Genomic DNA, 14,813 nt, shown 5'->3' on the forward strand with positions numbered 1-14,813 from the left:
GAGTAGGTCTTCGTTGATGGGCTGCGAGGGTATGCGGGACAGTGCATCTGCCACGTGATTGGTTTTTCCCTGCACGTAATTAATCTCAAAGTCAAATTCATCTAAAAGTAACTTCCATCTGAGTAGTTTTAATTAGGTTCTTTTATGTTTCTAAGCCATTGTAAAGGTTTGTGGTCTGTTTGAATCAAAAATTTTCGTCCGTATAGATATGGTCTGAAATGTTTACATACCCATACAATAGCAAGTAGCTCTTTCTCTATAGTCGATAAGTTAACCTCGCTCTTATTAAGTGTTCGTGATGCATAGGCTATTGGGAGGTCATTACCATCAAACTTCTGGGACAATACACCTCCGATGGCAAAGTTGCTCGCGTCTGTGGTGACAAGAAACTGTTTCGAGAAGTCAGGTAATTGTAGGATGGGGCTGTTTTGTAACATTAGTTTCAAATTTTCAAAAGCCTCCCTGTAGTCCTTGCTATTGGGATTGATCTTTAGTCTTTACATCTTTTCTCAAAGCAGCAGTGAGTGGTTTAGCTATTTTAGCATAGTTTCGAATCATTTTGTGATAGTCCAAGAAATTGTTTGATTTCTTTGGCGGTCTTAGGGATTGGAAAGTTTTTTATGGGTTCAACTTTAGAGGGGTTAGGCATCACACCTTTTTCCGAAATGATGTGCCCTAAATACAACAACTCACGTATGAAAAACTCAGTTTTATCGAGTTGAATTTTCAAATTGTGTTTTTTTCGTTTCGTAAATGCCAATTTCAAATACTTTAATTAAATGTTCCTCAAGGCTATCGGAGAAAATTATTATATCATCCATGTAGACCAGTACATTGATCATTCTTGAAAAAATGATGTTCATGGCCCTCTGAAACGTAGGGGGTGCATTCTCTAACCCAAACGGCATACGTAAAAACTCGCAATGTCCGTGCTCTGTTGAGAAAGCTGTCTTAGGTACGGATTGCGGGTCCATTTGGATTTGATGAAAACCGGAGGCCAGATCAATGGCTGAAAAGTATGTAGCCCTGCCTATTTTGCCAAACAGATCTTCAATGTTGGGTAGGGGGAATTTATCATCAATAGTTTTATCATTCAATTTACGGTAATCTAGAACCATACGGATTTTCCGCTTGCCTGATGCGTCAGGTTTTTTGGGAACCACCCAAATAGGGCTGTTGTATGGCGAATTGGAGTGTTCGATAATTTTACTTTTTAGTAGTTTGTCGATTTCAAACTCAATGTATTCCCTATAAATCTGTGGGTATCTATAGTTTTTTGTGTAGACGGGAAGATCGTCTTTCGTATTGATTGCATGTTTTAGCAAATTTGTACTACTCAAGGGATCATTTTCTTGTTGTATTATTTCAGGGAACTGCTGAACTAGGCTAATTATTTAAGTTTTTCTTCCTCGTTCATGTGACTTGTTCGTAATAGAGTTGGTATATCTTGAATTATATCTGCCATGTTTTCAGGACAATTGGTCGTGAATTGTTTTGGCTCTATAATTTCTTCTACATCTTCTACATCCATGGGTTCCGGATAGATTGTCAGAAGCTCATTTGAAAAAACAACACATTTACATTTATTATCAGTGATTTCTACAATACCTTCGTCAACAGTATATACATCTGTATTCACTTATTTAATTAATCCTGTTGTTACATTTGCGGCTGACTTAACCGGGATTGAGATCAGTAGTAGTAGCCTGGTTGTAATGTAACTCTCTTATTATATAGCAAAAACAACAATTCCTTTATTCCATCCTTATATTCAAGTTTATCATTAGCAAAGTTTACATTCATCTTAAACGCACGTAAAGTTTCATTTCCAAGAAGTATGTCGAAGACATACTTGGAATGAAACTTGGTGGAGAAATCAAATATATACATCTTTATTCTATGGGGTTGTGAAAAAACATTTTCCGTGTTGAAAAAAATATATTCGTTTCCTTTACTTTCTCCATTAGGAGTTTTTACAATAAAGTCTTCCTTGTATCGAGTGATCTCAGGAGAGACCAATGATGGATGCATATAGTTTTTAGCAGATCCTGTGTCTACTAGCCATTTTCTTTTCTTTTGATCGAGAAAGTAAGGGAGAGATTTGTTTAAGATGTTCAAGTCGAGTCGCTTGGAGGTCCTCCGAAAACTGGGGGCCTGACCCTAAAAAATGGTGAGTTTGTTGAGTGATTCAGTCAAAGTGTTTATTTGACATAGCGTAGCTTCAATCGGGTTCTGATTGTATCTATCTTGTGGTTCTTGCTCTAAGTAGTTGACTTGATATGGTGATGTGTAAGTTGTCAATGTTTGTGTTGGGTGCGTAGTGTTGTTTGAGTGCGCATGCGCATGGATGGCCACTGTGTGCGACCAACCTTACCACGCGAGTAAACTTAGGTGCGAGATTACTGTTTTGCTGCTGAAAGCTTTGTTGTGAAAAACGTTGTTGTTGAAAGTTTGGACGATAGTTTTGTTTTTGGAAGCTTTGATTTGAAAAATTTTTTTGAAAGTTTTGGGGGAAGTTAGTTTGTTGAACATTGTGTGGTGAAAATTGTGGTCTACTTTGGAAGGGTCTGTGTGTTTGTTCGAAAAAATTGTCGTGTGACCATTGTTTTTGAAAATTTTGTTCGTAATTAGGATTTCTAAATGTTGTTGTGTTGGAAAGTTTCCTACTATCTACCCTGTTAATTGTTTCAATAGTGGTTTTGTAGCGTAGTTGCTGTAATACAATACTACAATTGTTTATCAACTTATTCCTAGCATCATCTATGTCTTGTACTTGTAGTACTTGCAAATGTGACCCTAATGTTGGATGAACTTCATGCACAAAAGTATTTACAAGTGTAGCATTCACTTGACAAATCAAATTTTCTAATAGTAAACCTGTAACACCATCTAGCTTATACTTAGTGATTACATGTGTAAGTCTGTTCAAAAATTCAATAGGATGTTCCCTTTGATAGGATTTCATCACAGTCAACTCAGCAATGAGTTCAGGTACAGATCTGTTATCAGCAAAATTTTGTTTCAGTGATTTTATCAAGCCTCTTATTGAAGAACAACTGTTGTTGAATGCTACTGCTTCGGCTGGTCCTTCAAGTTTGCACATAGCAGCTTTGAAAAGAATCCAGTGATTAGCTTCTTTCTCTTGAATGTTTTCAGCACATTAGCCGATAGAAAGAAAGGTCTTCGCAAGTAGATATGAATTGATGTAACTTGTGAGAAGTACCATCGTAATGAGGTATGTATCTCAAGAGTTCATGTGGAATAGGTTTAGTGATTGTTGCCTTTTTTGAAATATCTGAAGTTTAAGATAAGACTAAATGAAGTTTTGAGGGTTTGATGAAGTTCTTTTGTTTGGTACTCACAACTGGTTTGGAGAGCGTACTTGGATCGTCCTGGTCCTCGTCCGTGGATGAATTCGTGTCGCTTGGTTCACTGTTGGTTAGGGGCCGCCAAGTGTTGTTTCTCTCTGTCAGGATGGAAGGCTGTGCACTTGGTTCCAGAGTGATGAGGGTAGGCCGCAGATGAGGAGTTACACTCGCGTTTTGGATTCGAGAAAGTTGTTCGCGAAAAAAAAGTTAATTGAACTTTACCGAAACGTCTGCGGTCCCGTTTGTTCGGGCGCCAGTTAAGTAAACGGAACACGTGACATCCTTTTTAAAAAGATTTATTGAAGAAACAAAGTGACTGCCCAAAATACAGAAGTGAAACAAAGAATCTTAATTACTAGAGCTTATATACTATTCCAAGTGCTGTATCAGCTACTACACAATAACAATGGATATAACTTTTGACTTTTTAAGCATGACATTCTTCGAATTTTTCTGCTTCATGTGATTACTTTCATTTTTAATCTCATTTATTTCCTTTTGAAAGTTACTATTCAGTGTGTCGACCTTATTGTTCAAATCATCAGGTTTCTTTAATTTTCCTAATATATTTTTTCCTAACTATTAGTCATTGTGTGGTTGATTTAATTTGACGGGCAAAAAACAATGAAAATGCCAAACACCGACAAACGGTATGGGATGAACAAACAGATATTACAATACTGACACCTCTAAAGAGAATCTGATTTTTTGTTGCCGTGGTGATGAATGAAACTTATCAGAGAATTCAGAAGGTCACGGTAGATAAGAAGCATGTATTGCTGATTTATTCCTCCCTCATCTTTTATTGCTAATTTCTTTCTTTATTTTTACTTTCTTCTTAATCGTTAAAGCTGTTCATAAAAATGTATAGTGTTTCCTAATTATTAATAAAAACAATATAAAAATCTTGAAGTTTTTGAAAAATAAAGGGTACTTCAAGATTTTTATATTGTTTTTATTAATTTGTTAAGAAGTAGCCCATATGAGTGAAGTGTTTCCTAATTATCTTTCTTCTTTGACATTGCTCAGTTACTAGGAATTTTCTTTGTTGTTATCATTATTATTTATTACTTGCTATTATTCAGAACTCTTCCCCACACACAGTGGAGAGATAGATTCACAATTATGTTTTCGTGTATTCTCTCTTTGCAATGAACTTTGATTTGTGAATAAAAAAATGGATTGAATTAATTGAAATATGCATTTGATTAACTGCCAAATGTGTCATTTTAGTCTTATATATTATAATCCTTTAATTATCTAAGCCTCAAAAAAATTTTGAGAATAGATCAATAATTTTGTGTTCTTGTACATGTACATAATAATAGTCTATATGATTACTTTTTACTTTTTAATTGAACTCATTACTGGCGTTCAAGTGTTTCCAGTAGAGACTAAATTTTATTATTACAATTATTTAGCAAGTTAATTTCAATTACAATTAAAAAAAATACCTTGAGTTTTTTAAATCCTGAATTGGAATGTTGATACTAATTAATTTATTCTCTCTTCATGTGTTTTGTACACAGGAAAATGGAAAGTTTCCTACGAAAGTAGTATTTTTCCGAGATGGCGTTGGCGATGGGCAGCTGAAGACAGTGCACGATCACGAAGTGCCGCAGCTGGAGAATGTGATGCGTTCCATTCAGAAAGGCTACGAGCCGAAGATCGCTTTCATCATTGTACAAAAGCGAATCAACACAAGACTTTTCACACTGGTCAGTACATACAACTTTAGTCATTCACCCAATGCTGATAGTTTCGAGTGAATCTGACCATTTATTATGAATTATATTATTTTAATGTAGCATTGACATTTTTTGTATCCTCATCATTTCAATTTATTGTATCTTATTACTTATTGACGAGGGACAATCGCTTCATTGTATGTTGTCCATAAAAATGCTACAACTTATATAATAATTGAGAGGTTCGAGAGAAAACTGGTGAGTTTCACACTAAAAATTGTTAAGACGACTAGAATATTTTTTATTGAGTTTTCAGCAAATGTTTCTTATCTTGAATTATAAAATTCCTCCTCGTCAAATCCTTGAGGCTGTGCAAAGGCTAGAAATAAACTTTCTACTGGTGATATTTTTCAAAGTTTTTCGATTTGTATATCATCAAGGTATTGTTGATCTAATAAAATAAAAAAATTCTGAAAATATCAATTTTTGAGAAAGTTATTCAATTTACCAAAAATAACTTTTTGTTGGGTTATTTTTGGGAAATTGAATAACTTTCTGAAATATTGATATTTCTAGAAAATTTTTGTTTTATTAGATCAAAAATGCCATGAAGAATCTATTCACTAAATCTCATGGATTTATCTCTTACCAAATTTGAAATGTTCTGTCCCAGACATTCAAACTTCAGGCGCTCATAACTCAAAAAGTAATAATCGGAGAAAAAATTTTTCCTGAGAAAACTTTTTCATTTTGATAGGTTGATGATGTACAAATCGAAAATCTTGGAAAAATATCACAAGTAGAAAGTTTATTTTTAGCCTTAACGAACCCAGAAATAATTTCAATTGAAGCTCATTCAAATATTGGTAGTTCTTCTTAGATTGCTATTCTCATGTATTGTTACAGGGCCGACGTGAAGAAGAAAACCCACTTCCTGGCACCGTAATGGATCACACCATTACTCGTAGATATTACTACGATTTTTTCATTGTTTCTCAACATGTTACCCAGGTGAGAATCGCCCTCACATTTCATTTCATTAGTTTCAATTTTAGTATGCAAGATATACCAAGTGTTTCAAAGCAGACGCACATCCGAGTATGATAGAGTACGCAATAGAACTCAACAGTATACTGTACGTTGAGAAAGTGAAATACACAATATTAAGGTGTCAAAATGTAATCAAGAGCTCAGAAATTATAACTATAACTATTAAGTGCGCAATAACTCAACAACTACATTCAAAAATCAACTTTGGATAACACTATATAGAGACTAGAACATGTCTCATCATGTATATTACAATAGTGGGTGTAGGCTGCGATAGTTCAACAATACCGGTTCTTAAAGAGGGAAAATATTATTTATAAAGATTTCCTCAAATCTTGAGATGCGTCCTTTTTGAAAGACTCTTCGTAATTTCTCCATTACCGATGATGAATTTGTTAGTTACCAATCAATTACCATTGCCAATGATTTGTTGTAGATTTTGTTTATGGACTTTTTCTAGATAGTTTTCTGGGATATGTCGTAGATTTAAGTTAATATTTAATTATTTATATAAACAGTATAAAGTATTTCCTCTTCGTAACTGTTCTCTTTAGAATTGATATTAGTTTGTAAAAAATGTCAGGTATAAGATAATACAACTGGTAAGTACAATTAGCGATGACACGTTATTTATTGTCTCTAATAAGATTTTAGAAAGAATCAAGAATTCACTTGTAGTAAAGTTGTAGATGCTGGTTCAGTCACAAGAAAAAACTCGGTCACCAAATAAAGGCCGCTGCCATTTCAAGCTTATTCAACTGTTCTTGCACTTACCATTCCTATTGCACTTTCCATCCTATTGATTAAATTATTTGGGTGTAAAATTCATTCATTATCCTTGAAAATTGTTTCAATTCATCTTAAAAATTTTATTTCATCTTTAAACTTTAAATTCATGTTGTATTGGTAAAGAAAAACTGGAAATGTACTTAGAACCATTCTTGTTCTATCACTATCTCCTCTATTTTGTTACATGGCATCAGTGACAGAACTTCAGCCTTTTTTGTGCAGTCACTTACAGCCTTCATAATTGCTTTTTCTCGATTGCAGGGCACTGTAGCTCCTACTCACTACCTCGTAATCTACGACACTTTGAATTGGAAGCCGGATATGATGCAGAGACTGGCTTACAAGATGTGCCACTTGTATTACAATTGGCCGGGAACAGTGCGAGTTCCAGCACCCACGCAGGTGATTTTCAATAATAGTACTCAGTTATTTGATCATCATTCATTACTACAGTGATGTTTTAGTCCTATTACTCTATTTTAAGTGTGTGGTAATCATTTCTAATGAAGGAAAACTTTGTTTTGTTGCCAGAAGTTGTTAGCCCCAATCGGTATACAGACGGCAGCGCAAATTACTTGATTATCCTTGTCCGGTGTAACATTCTCTGTGCAGAATATGCTGATCTCCAGTCGTATTATGCTATAAAGACTCAACTTTAAAAAATAAATTGAAAAATTTTCCGTGTACATATTTAAAATGGCGGTCATTTAAAATTTTTGATGGCAATTTCACGAAAACCGTTCACTTGGAAAATTTACAAGAAACAAAAAATTTAGAAAATTTTATCAAGATTTCAAGGATACCTTCTTTATTAAGATTGGTCAAAGAATAACAGAGAAAATTAATCCTTTTCGTACTGCAAGAATGCACAAGACAAATAAGATCATCTGAAAAACATTGTAAAATCAGCTGTATGGCATTATGGAGCCATTGGATACAGAGCTTCAAAGCTTCATCTATATATCTATATATTATATATAAAAGCGAAATGGCACTCACTCACTGACTGACTCACTCACTCACTCACTCACTCACTCACTCACTCGCAGTACTAAAAATCTACCGGACCAAAAACGTTCAAATTTGGTAGGTATGTTCAGTTGGCCCTTTAGAGGCGCACTAAGAAATCTTTTGGCAATATTTTAACTCTAAGGGTTGTTTTTGAGGGTTTAAAGTTCGTCTTTTAGCATGTATATTCTTCTTCTCCCAATCTCTTAATTATAATTGAAATTTCCATATCATATGTTACTATAGAACTATAATCTAGATAGAGTACCTCTTAGAAACAGTTGTTAACTGGTAACTAAATTAATAATTTTGTCAGGTTGGCATTAAGTTGAGTTGACTTTGTTATATTGGCATCAAATTGAAGATTTAAATGCATTTATCGCGGAAAAATTGATTGGGCACTGCTACTTCAATCCTGGGAATATTATATTACTAGCCGTCAGGCTCGCTTCGCTCGCCATATCCGTTTAGCCAGATGTTTAGTCTGGCCCCCGACTAACATATGATAGAAATGCTCAAATGAAAAATGCAGGCGAGCGAAGCGAGCCTGCTGATTTCATTCTTGGCCGATCCAGTCGGGGGTCCAGGGGGCGGAGCCCCCTGGCTAGACGGATATGGCGAGCGAAGCGAGCCTGACGGCTAGTCTTACATACAATTAATTGGAATTAAAAATTTAATAATAATAATAATAAATCATTTTATTTGTTTCGACAATTATTGCCATACAAATGAGTTGAGTCATTTACACATGAATATAGATAATTTTTGTATATATAAATATTTTTTTTACATCAGTATTATAACATGATAAACCAATCATAATGCCACCAACCAAGTACAGAAAAGTAAGTAAATAACAAAGATTGAAAACATGAATACCTCTTTACATCTAACCTATAATATCTTAAGGCTGGCAGTGACTGATAACTATCGTAATTATCATGCTTATCTATCGGTGGTCGACACCATATTTTCTCTCTTGATAAGTGCTTTCACAGTATACTGATATACCTGTTTGATTTTCTCATCATTAAAGTTAGATAACAGTACCATCAATTTGTCTACATTTTGAACTACATTATTTACATAAGGTAAAATATACTGCAATCTAATATTTTCATATTCCGGACAGATCAATAGAAAATGTATTAACGATTCGAAATCTAAATCACAGGCAGGGCAATTTTCTCTCCGTCAAGCTGATATCTCTGACCGTTTATGTGTAAGAATGTACTCGTGTTTGATACTCTGTACTGTGTCATACAACGAATCATTTTAATTGGCAGATCATACGTTAGCTGTTCTCCTAGTTGATATTCAGGATTAAACAATTTATAAAAAGGAGAACTTTGCGAATTCTGAGCCAAGTATCTATCCTCATCCATTATTTTCATTACATATCTTTCAAGAATTCTCTCTCTACTATTATATAGTTCAATAGCATCAAATTCAATATCGTTCCTTAAATTTTGAAACTCCAACAAATCCATCTCTCTCTGAACAATAGATAACCAATTAGAACTGAAGTTGGTTTTCAACAGTAGGCGATAACAAATGAAAGGGTATCTGGACTCTGGCATGTTCGCAATTCTTATCAGCCAAGATAGACATCTTTTGAGGATATGAAATTTGAGCCTTGGTCTATTCGCCTCCAATCTAACACACCAACTCGGCGTCGTACGCACCAGCAAGAGCAAGCGCTTCAAAAAGAACAACTGAACAGCTTCCACAGCTTGCTCACAACCGAAACCCCACACTTCACACCCGTAAAAACTCGATGGTATGATAACCATATCTAATAATTTCATTTTCCCCTCCCATTTCTCAGACCTCACCTTGGATAAAATGTTGACAGCCAATATTGATTCAATTTTACCTCTATTAATTGAGCGTTTGCACATCTCTGTATACCTGAGGATTGGAATATTACTCCTAAATAATTATAATTTTTACAAATTTCTATTTTTTCCTCACCAATCACGAAATCTCTATGGCTATTGCTCAATCGACCCTTATGGAATGGCAAAACTTTGGTCTTAGCTGCATTGACCTTGAGTCCTATTTCTAAGCTGTACTGATAAAGACATTTGAGCTTATTTCTCACATCAGAAATGCTATCCGCCAAGATGACTATGTCGTCTGCATATTGTAACATTAGTACATCGTTGTCTCTATCAATGTGTAATCCATGCATTCCTTTATCTCTAAAGTAAGTTTCTATTGCCGATGTGTACAGAGAGAAGAGAAGTGGGCTAAAAATTTAATATTGATGTTTAAATGGTGAAAAGTGGTCATGTTTTCTTACCTTCATTGCCATGTCATTAAATATCATGCAGTACGAAAAGATCTAATTTCTCTGTTATTCTTTGACCAATCTTAATAAAGAAAATATCCATGAAATCTTGATAAAATTTTCTAACTTTCTTGTCTCTTGTAAATTTGCTTAGTGAACGGTTTTCGTGAAATTTGCCATCAAAAATTTTAAATGACCGCCATTTCTAATATGTACATCGAAAATTTTTCATTTTATTTTTTAAAGTTGAGTCTTTATAGCTGAAATATTCATCCCAAATTTCAGATCAATACAACATTTCGTTCTTAAGATAAAAATTCCTAAGTGAAAAAAAATGGCAGCTATAAGAATAATCGCTGAGTTTTGGACACTTCAAATATTTCATTATTTGTAGTCTCCTATCATCCAGGAACAATACCCTAAAATGTTCGACACTACTTCTGAAACACCCAGTATGTATGCATATGCACTCAGGCCAATACAAAAATTAATAACTTCTTTTTTAAGAGTCAATAACTTGTTTGGCTTATGTAGCCGGGAGACATTGCTGTGTCCGGCCTGCAAAAACTGAGCTTCAAATTGAGAGTTCAAAATCCATTGTGTGTATTGATAGCATGTGTTGATTGTTGTTTTCAGTATGCACACAAGCTGGCATACTTGGTCGGCCAGGTTGTGAGGAAAAAGCCGAGCGCCGCACTCAACGACACTCTCTACTTCCTCTGAACCCTAACGGTAATCCCCATCAATTTCTGGATCTCGAAGTTAATTTTAATCGCATATAGTTTTATTTTAGTACAATGGAGATCATTGTTCAACTTACTTCTTAATTTTGCATTACCAAGTTGATAATTATGTAATATTTGTCTTATGTTTATGTATGTTGAAATGTGCTAACTTTAATGTATTCATAATGTTTCATGACAAAAAAAATGTATAATGTAAATGATGGATTATTCATGCCCTGAATATCATCCTTAAGGGCCCCATTTGAGTGGTATGTATGATCATGCATAGATCGTTTATAGTAATCAAATATTTGTTTTACCCCCTTAAAAGGGGTATAATAGGGAATAAAATATTTGATAAAAGTTGGTAACCATATTATATATAATGGGGCCCTGATTAAAAAACGAAAGCACTTTGATATTTGAGTTTTGTTGAAGTATACTCTTTTCATTTAAAAATTACAAAACTAAGAAGTATCACACCTAATTAAGCTTGTATTCTAATATTTATTAGTTGATTTATTTTCATTTTGTGTTCTATGACGAAAAATATCATTAGATTTCATGATTCAACAGATTTGATGCTGATCGATATTCATGAAGAACTATATTTTACATTTGTTTTCCTCTTTGTTTTAGAGCAAATCGATTAATGTTTTTCTATTTGTTACAATACAAGACAAAAGTATTGCTTTTTATAGTACTGTAAAAACTGTACTTACTCCTTAATTTTTGGATTTATTTCTATCAAAGGAGAACGTATCAGTATGTATGATATACAGTACTGATCTATCAGTATGTATCTAAATATTGAAAGACAATATGAATTTAAAATTATGCTGATTTTGGTTTTCAGTATTTAATGCAGTGAATAAAAAATCATTTGAAAAATATCACCGCTAGCCATTTTAATTCAAATCGCGTTTGTTAATCAGATTTTTGAGAAACTAGTTTTAGATTACATATTAGATTAATTTGTATCTTATATTGTCCATAATTCTCACGAATGATCGTAAGTTATTTCAATAATTTGAATTGCATTTGGTTGCACAACAAGCATAATTTGATTCATTAATCAGCACCACGTTGGGACCTATGGATCCAGGAATATTATTTGCTCCAATGTGAATTACACGAGTACTTTTTTGATACCAATAAGTTTCTTTCTCCTGATGTGATTCAACGATTCAACACTATTTCCATGAGGGATTGCATATTATGTATTTATATTTTGAAATAAATTTGTATTTTATCATGAGGGTCATTCTTGAATCAATTCTGTCCTCTTCCATGCATGATGATCATTTCAATAATGATGTGTAGCCAAGAGTGAACTGAACTTGAATCTGATAAATTCAAGTCCACATTTTCAAATTACTATTATTGCTATTATGAAATAACAACGTTTAGTAGAAATGACAATACAAATAGTCATATTATATTGAGGGGGATCTTTCACAGAGACAAGTAGTGTTTTTGAACGATATTAGTGTCACAGAGACAAGTTTCATAGGAAAAAGTACTTCTATAAATGACAGTCTCACAGGAACTAGTTTCCACAGAGACAAGCACTTTCATAGAGACAAGTCTTCATCCAAACTAGTAGCGCTATAAATGGCAGTCTCACAGAAGCAAGTTCTCACTCAGACAAGCTGTCTCACAGAAGCAAGTACAGTGTCGTAGAGACAAGTTAGCTAATGTAGGCATTCCATTATTTGTTCTAGTAAATTGAATGTCTGCTGTTTTTTAATCATGTAGGTATATGATTATGATTAAAGGTTTATCATATAAGATAGGGATGGGCTGGTAACCTATTAGAATTAGATAGAATTATGAAGATAACTTGAATAAATAAATTGAGTTCTATGTAAATGTAATATATTTCTACCTAACTCCAAGATAACTATTCCAATATATCTAAAAGTATATATTAGACCTTCAACCCAAAAGAATAATCAATATGAAATGGAATATATAAAAGCCAAATAGCCTACCACTGACTTATTCATCACCGCTTCTTAAAAACTACATGGCCAAAACGGTTTTTCAAATTTGGTAAAAATGGTCAGTTGATGCCTTGGACGTGTACTAAGGAACAGTTTTTGAATTATACCAAAAATACGTCCGAAATAGGCGCCGTATTTCAAATTCCTAGCCAAAGGTTGAAATATGGATTTTTTGTTCAGTTGAGTGTCTGTAATGTAGAAATACACCTAGACTCCAGACTGTAATGTTGTCTTTACTGTACTGTAGTCTACTGTAATGAAGTCTTTGGAACCCAATCCAATGCTTTTGCAAGTTTGCACTTTATCGAAAAATAAGTTTCTACTTCCAAAAATGTCAACTGATTGTTCTTCTAATTAAATTAAATGTTACAAAAAAATCCTTTCTAGTTCAAAGTTTTAAAAATGAAGAAAATACCTTATTCATTCTCATGGTTGAAAAATATTACACATTACTCACTATACACTCCATTATTAAAACACAATTATCACAGTTATTCACTTTCCACACTCCATTCTTACCGAAAAACCGAAAAGACTTGATAGCTCGAATAACTATCTTGAATAATAATTAATTATTATGAATTTATTTGATAAACATCCAGATATTTTCATAGCAACCAATACCCACTTGAAATAGTATATTACGCTACAAGCACAAAAAGTTAGTGTATACGGTATGAGGATAGTTTCCCGGGCGAGGCTTGCCGATTCCGGAAATATGTTATCTGAATACCGTAAACACCTTTCTGAGAGAGTCGCGTACGATATTTTTCGCCACACTACAGGTATAGCTGACGCCAAAAAGTTAGGCGGTTTCGTGGGTCTCTTGTGCGTTCCAACAGCTGATGTTGTCAAGTAGAGTTGTCATCTAGCTTGGTTTAGGTGATGATTTTTAAATCAAAAGAGACAATAAATAGATGCATTGCATCAGCTGTGAGAAGGTTACACCATGTAACCCACAAAGCCGCCTAACTTTTTGGCTTCAGCTATATAAGAATAATAAATTGAATAAGAATGTTTTATGAGGGGGGGGGGGAACTGAGCGGCCGGAAAGGGTACTCTTTCCGGCCTTTTCTTACGTCAGACGAGAGTCGTCTGCAAACAATGTCTTTCAGATCTACGTAGGGACTGGAAAACAGTTGCTTTCTGTGCAGTGTGGCGAAAAATAATTATTATCGAGTTATTTCGATACGATCCCGTATCGAGTTATTTCGATACGATCCCGTATCGAGTTATTATCGGTGCTAGTCAGCTTTACATTTGTACATGTATCATTGTATTGAATTATAAAATATTTGATGATTTTGGTAAAACGACATTTTAATCCTGGACTAGTAGTTCTGTGAACAGTAGACCTCGCGCAGTTATAAAACACAGACTCGTCTCATACTGTCCATAAGAGTAAATCCTGTATGTATGTCGTGTCGGCAAGATGTCGGTGTGAAAACGGCTAATGGCTGTTGGGGTTAGTGTATCAAAAATATGCTAACATCAAAAGCTAATCTCCTTTAACACACTGGCAACAGGTCAGCCCGAGTTGAAAGCAGAGAAAGGTCGAAAGGTCGCATGCGTCATTGCATGCAATGAATAGTCAACAGGACAGCTGATTTTTTTACTAAGTTACATTGAGATATTAATGGCATGCGTTATTGCATCCACTCGACAGCTGATTTATGATGAATGATTCTATTGTGATTTTACTTTCCTTGCCCTATTACCATAGGTAAGGAAAGTATTGCTTTCCGAAAAAAATTAAGGTACCCCAATTTCTAAATTTCTATACGTTTCAAGGTCTGAGTCCAAAAAAGTGGTTTTTGGGTATTGGTCTGTATGTTTGTGTGTATGTGCGTCTGTGTACACGATATCTCATCTCCCAATTAACGGAA

The 14,813-nt window shown here is 34.2% G+C and overlaps 1 protein-coding gene across 2 annotated transcripts in view; it reads left to right on the forward strand.

Annotated features, from left to right (window-relative positions):
- Positions 1 to 12,179, forward strand: part of LOC111048265 (piwi-like protein Ago3) — a 64,134-nt gene extending 51,955 nt beyond the window's left edge. For both annotated transcript variants that reach the window (XM_022334137.2, XM_039426805.1), the window contains exons 15-18: positions 4,898 to 5,086; positions 5,963 to 6,067; positions 7,157 to 7,297; positions 10,833 to 12,179. In XM_022334137.2, coding sequence (XP_022189829.2) covers positions 4,898 to 5,086; positions 5,963 to 6,067; positions 7,157 to 7,297; positions 10,833 to 10,919 — 522 coding nt within the window. In that variant the 3' untranslated portion in view covers positions 10,920 to 12,179. The remainder of the gene's footprint in view (positions 1 to 4,897; positions 5,087 to 5,962; positions 6,068 to 7,156; positions 7,298 to 10,832) is intronic.
- The last annotated feature ends 2,634 nt before the right edge of the window (positions 12,180 to 14,813 follow it).

The sequence above is a fragment of the Nilaparvata lugens genome, chromosome 1 (genome assembly GCF_014356525.2).
Source record: "Nilaparvata lugens isolate BPH chromosome 1, ASM1435652v1, whole genome shotgun sequence".
Taxonomy (NCBI): Eukaryota; Metazoa; Arthropoda; class Insecta; order Hemiptera; family Delphacidae; genus Nilaparvata; species Nilaparvata lugens.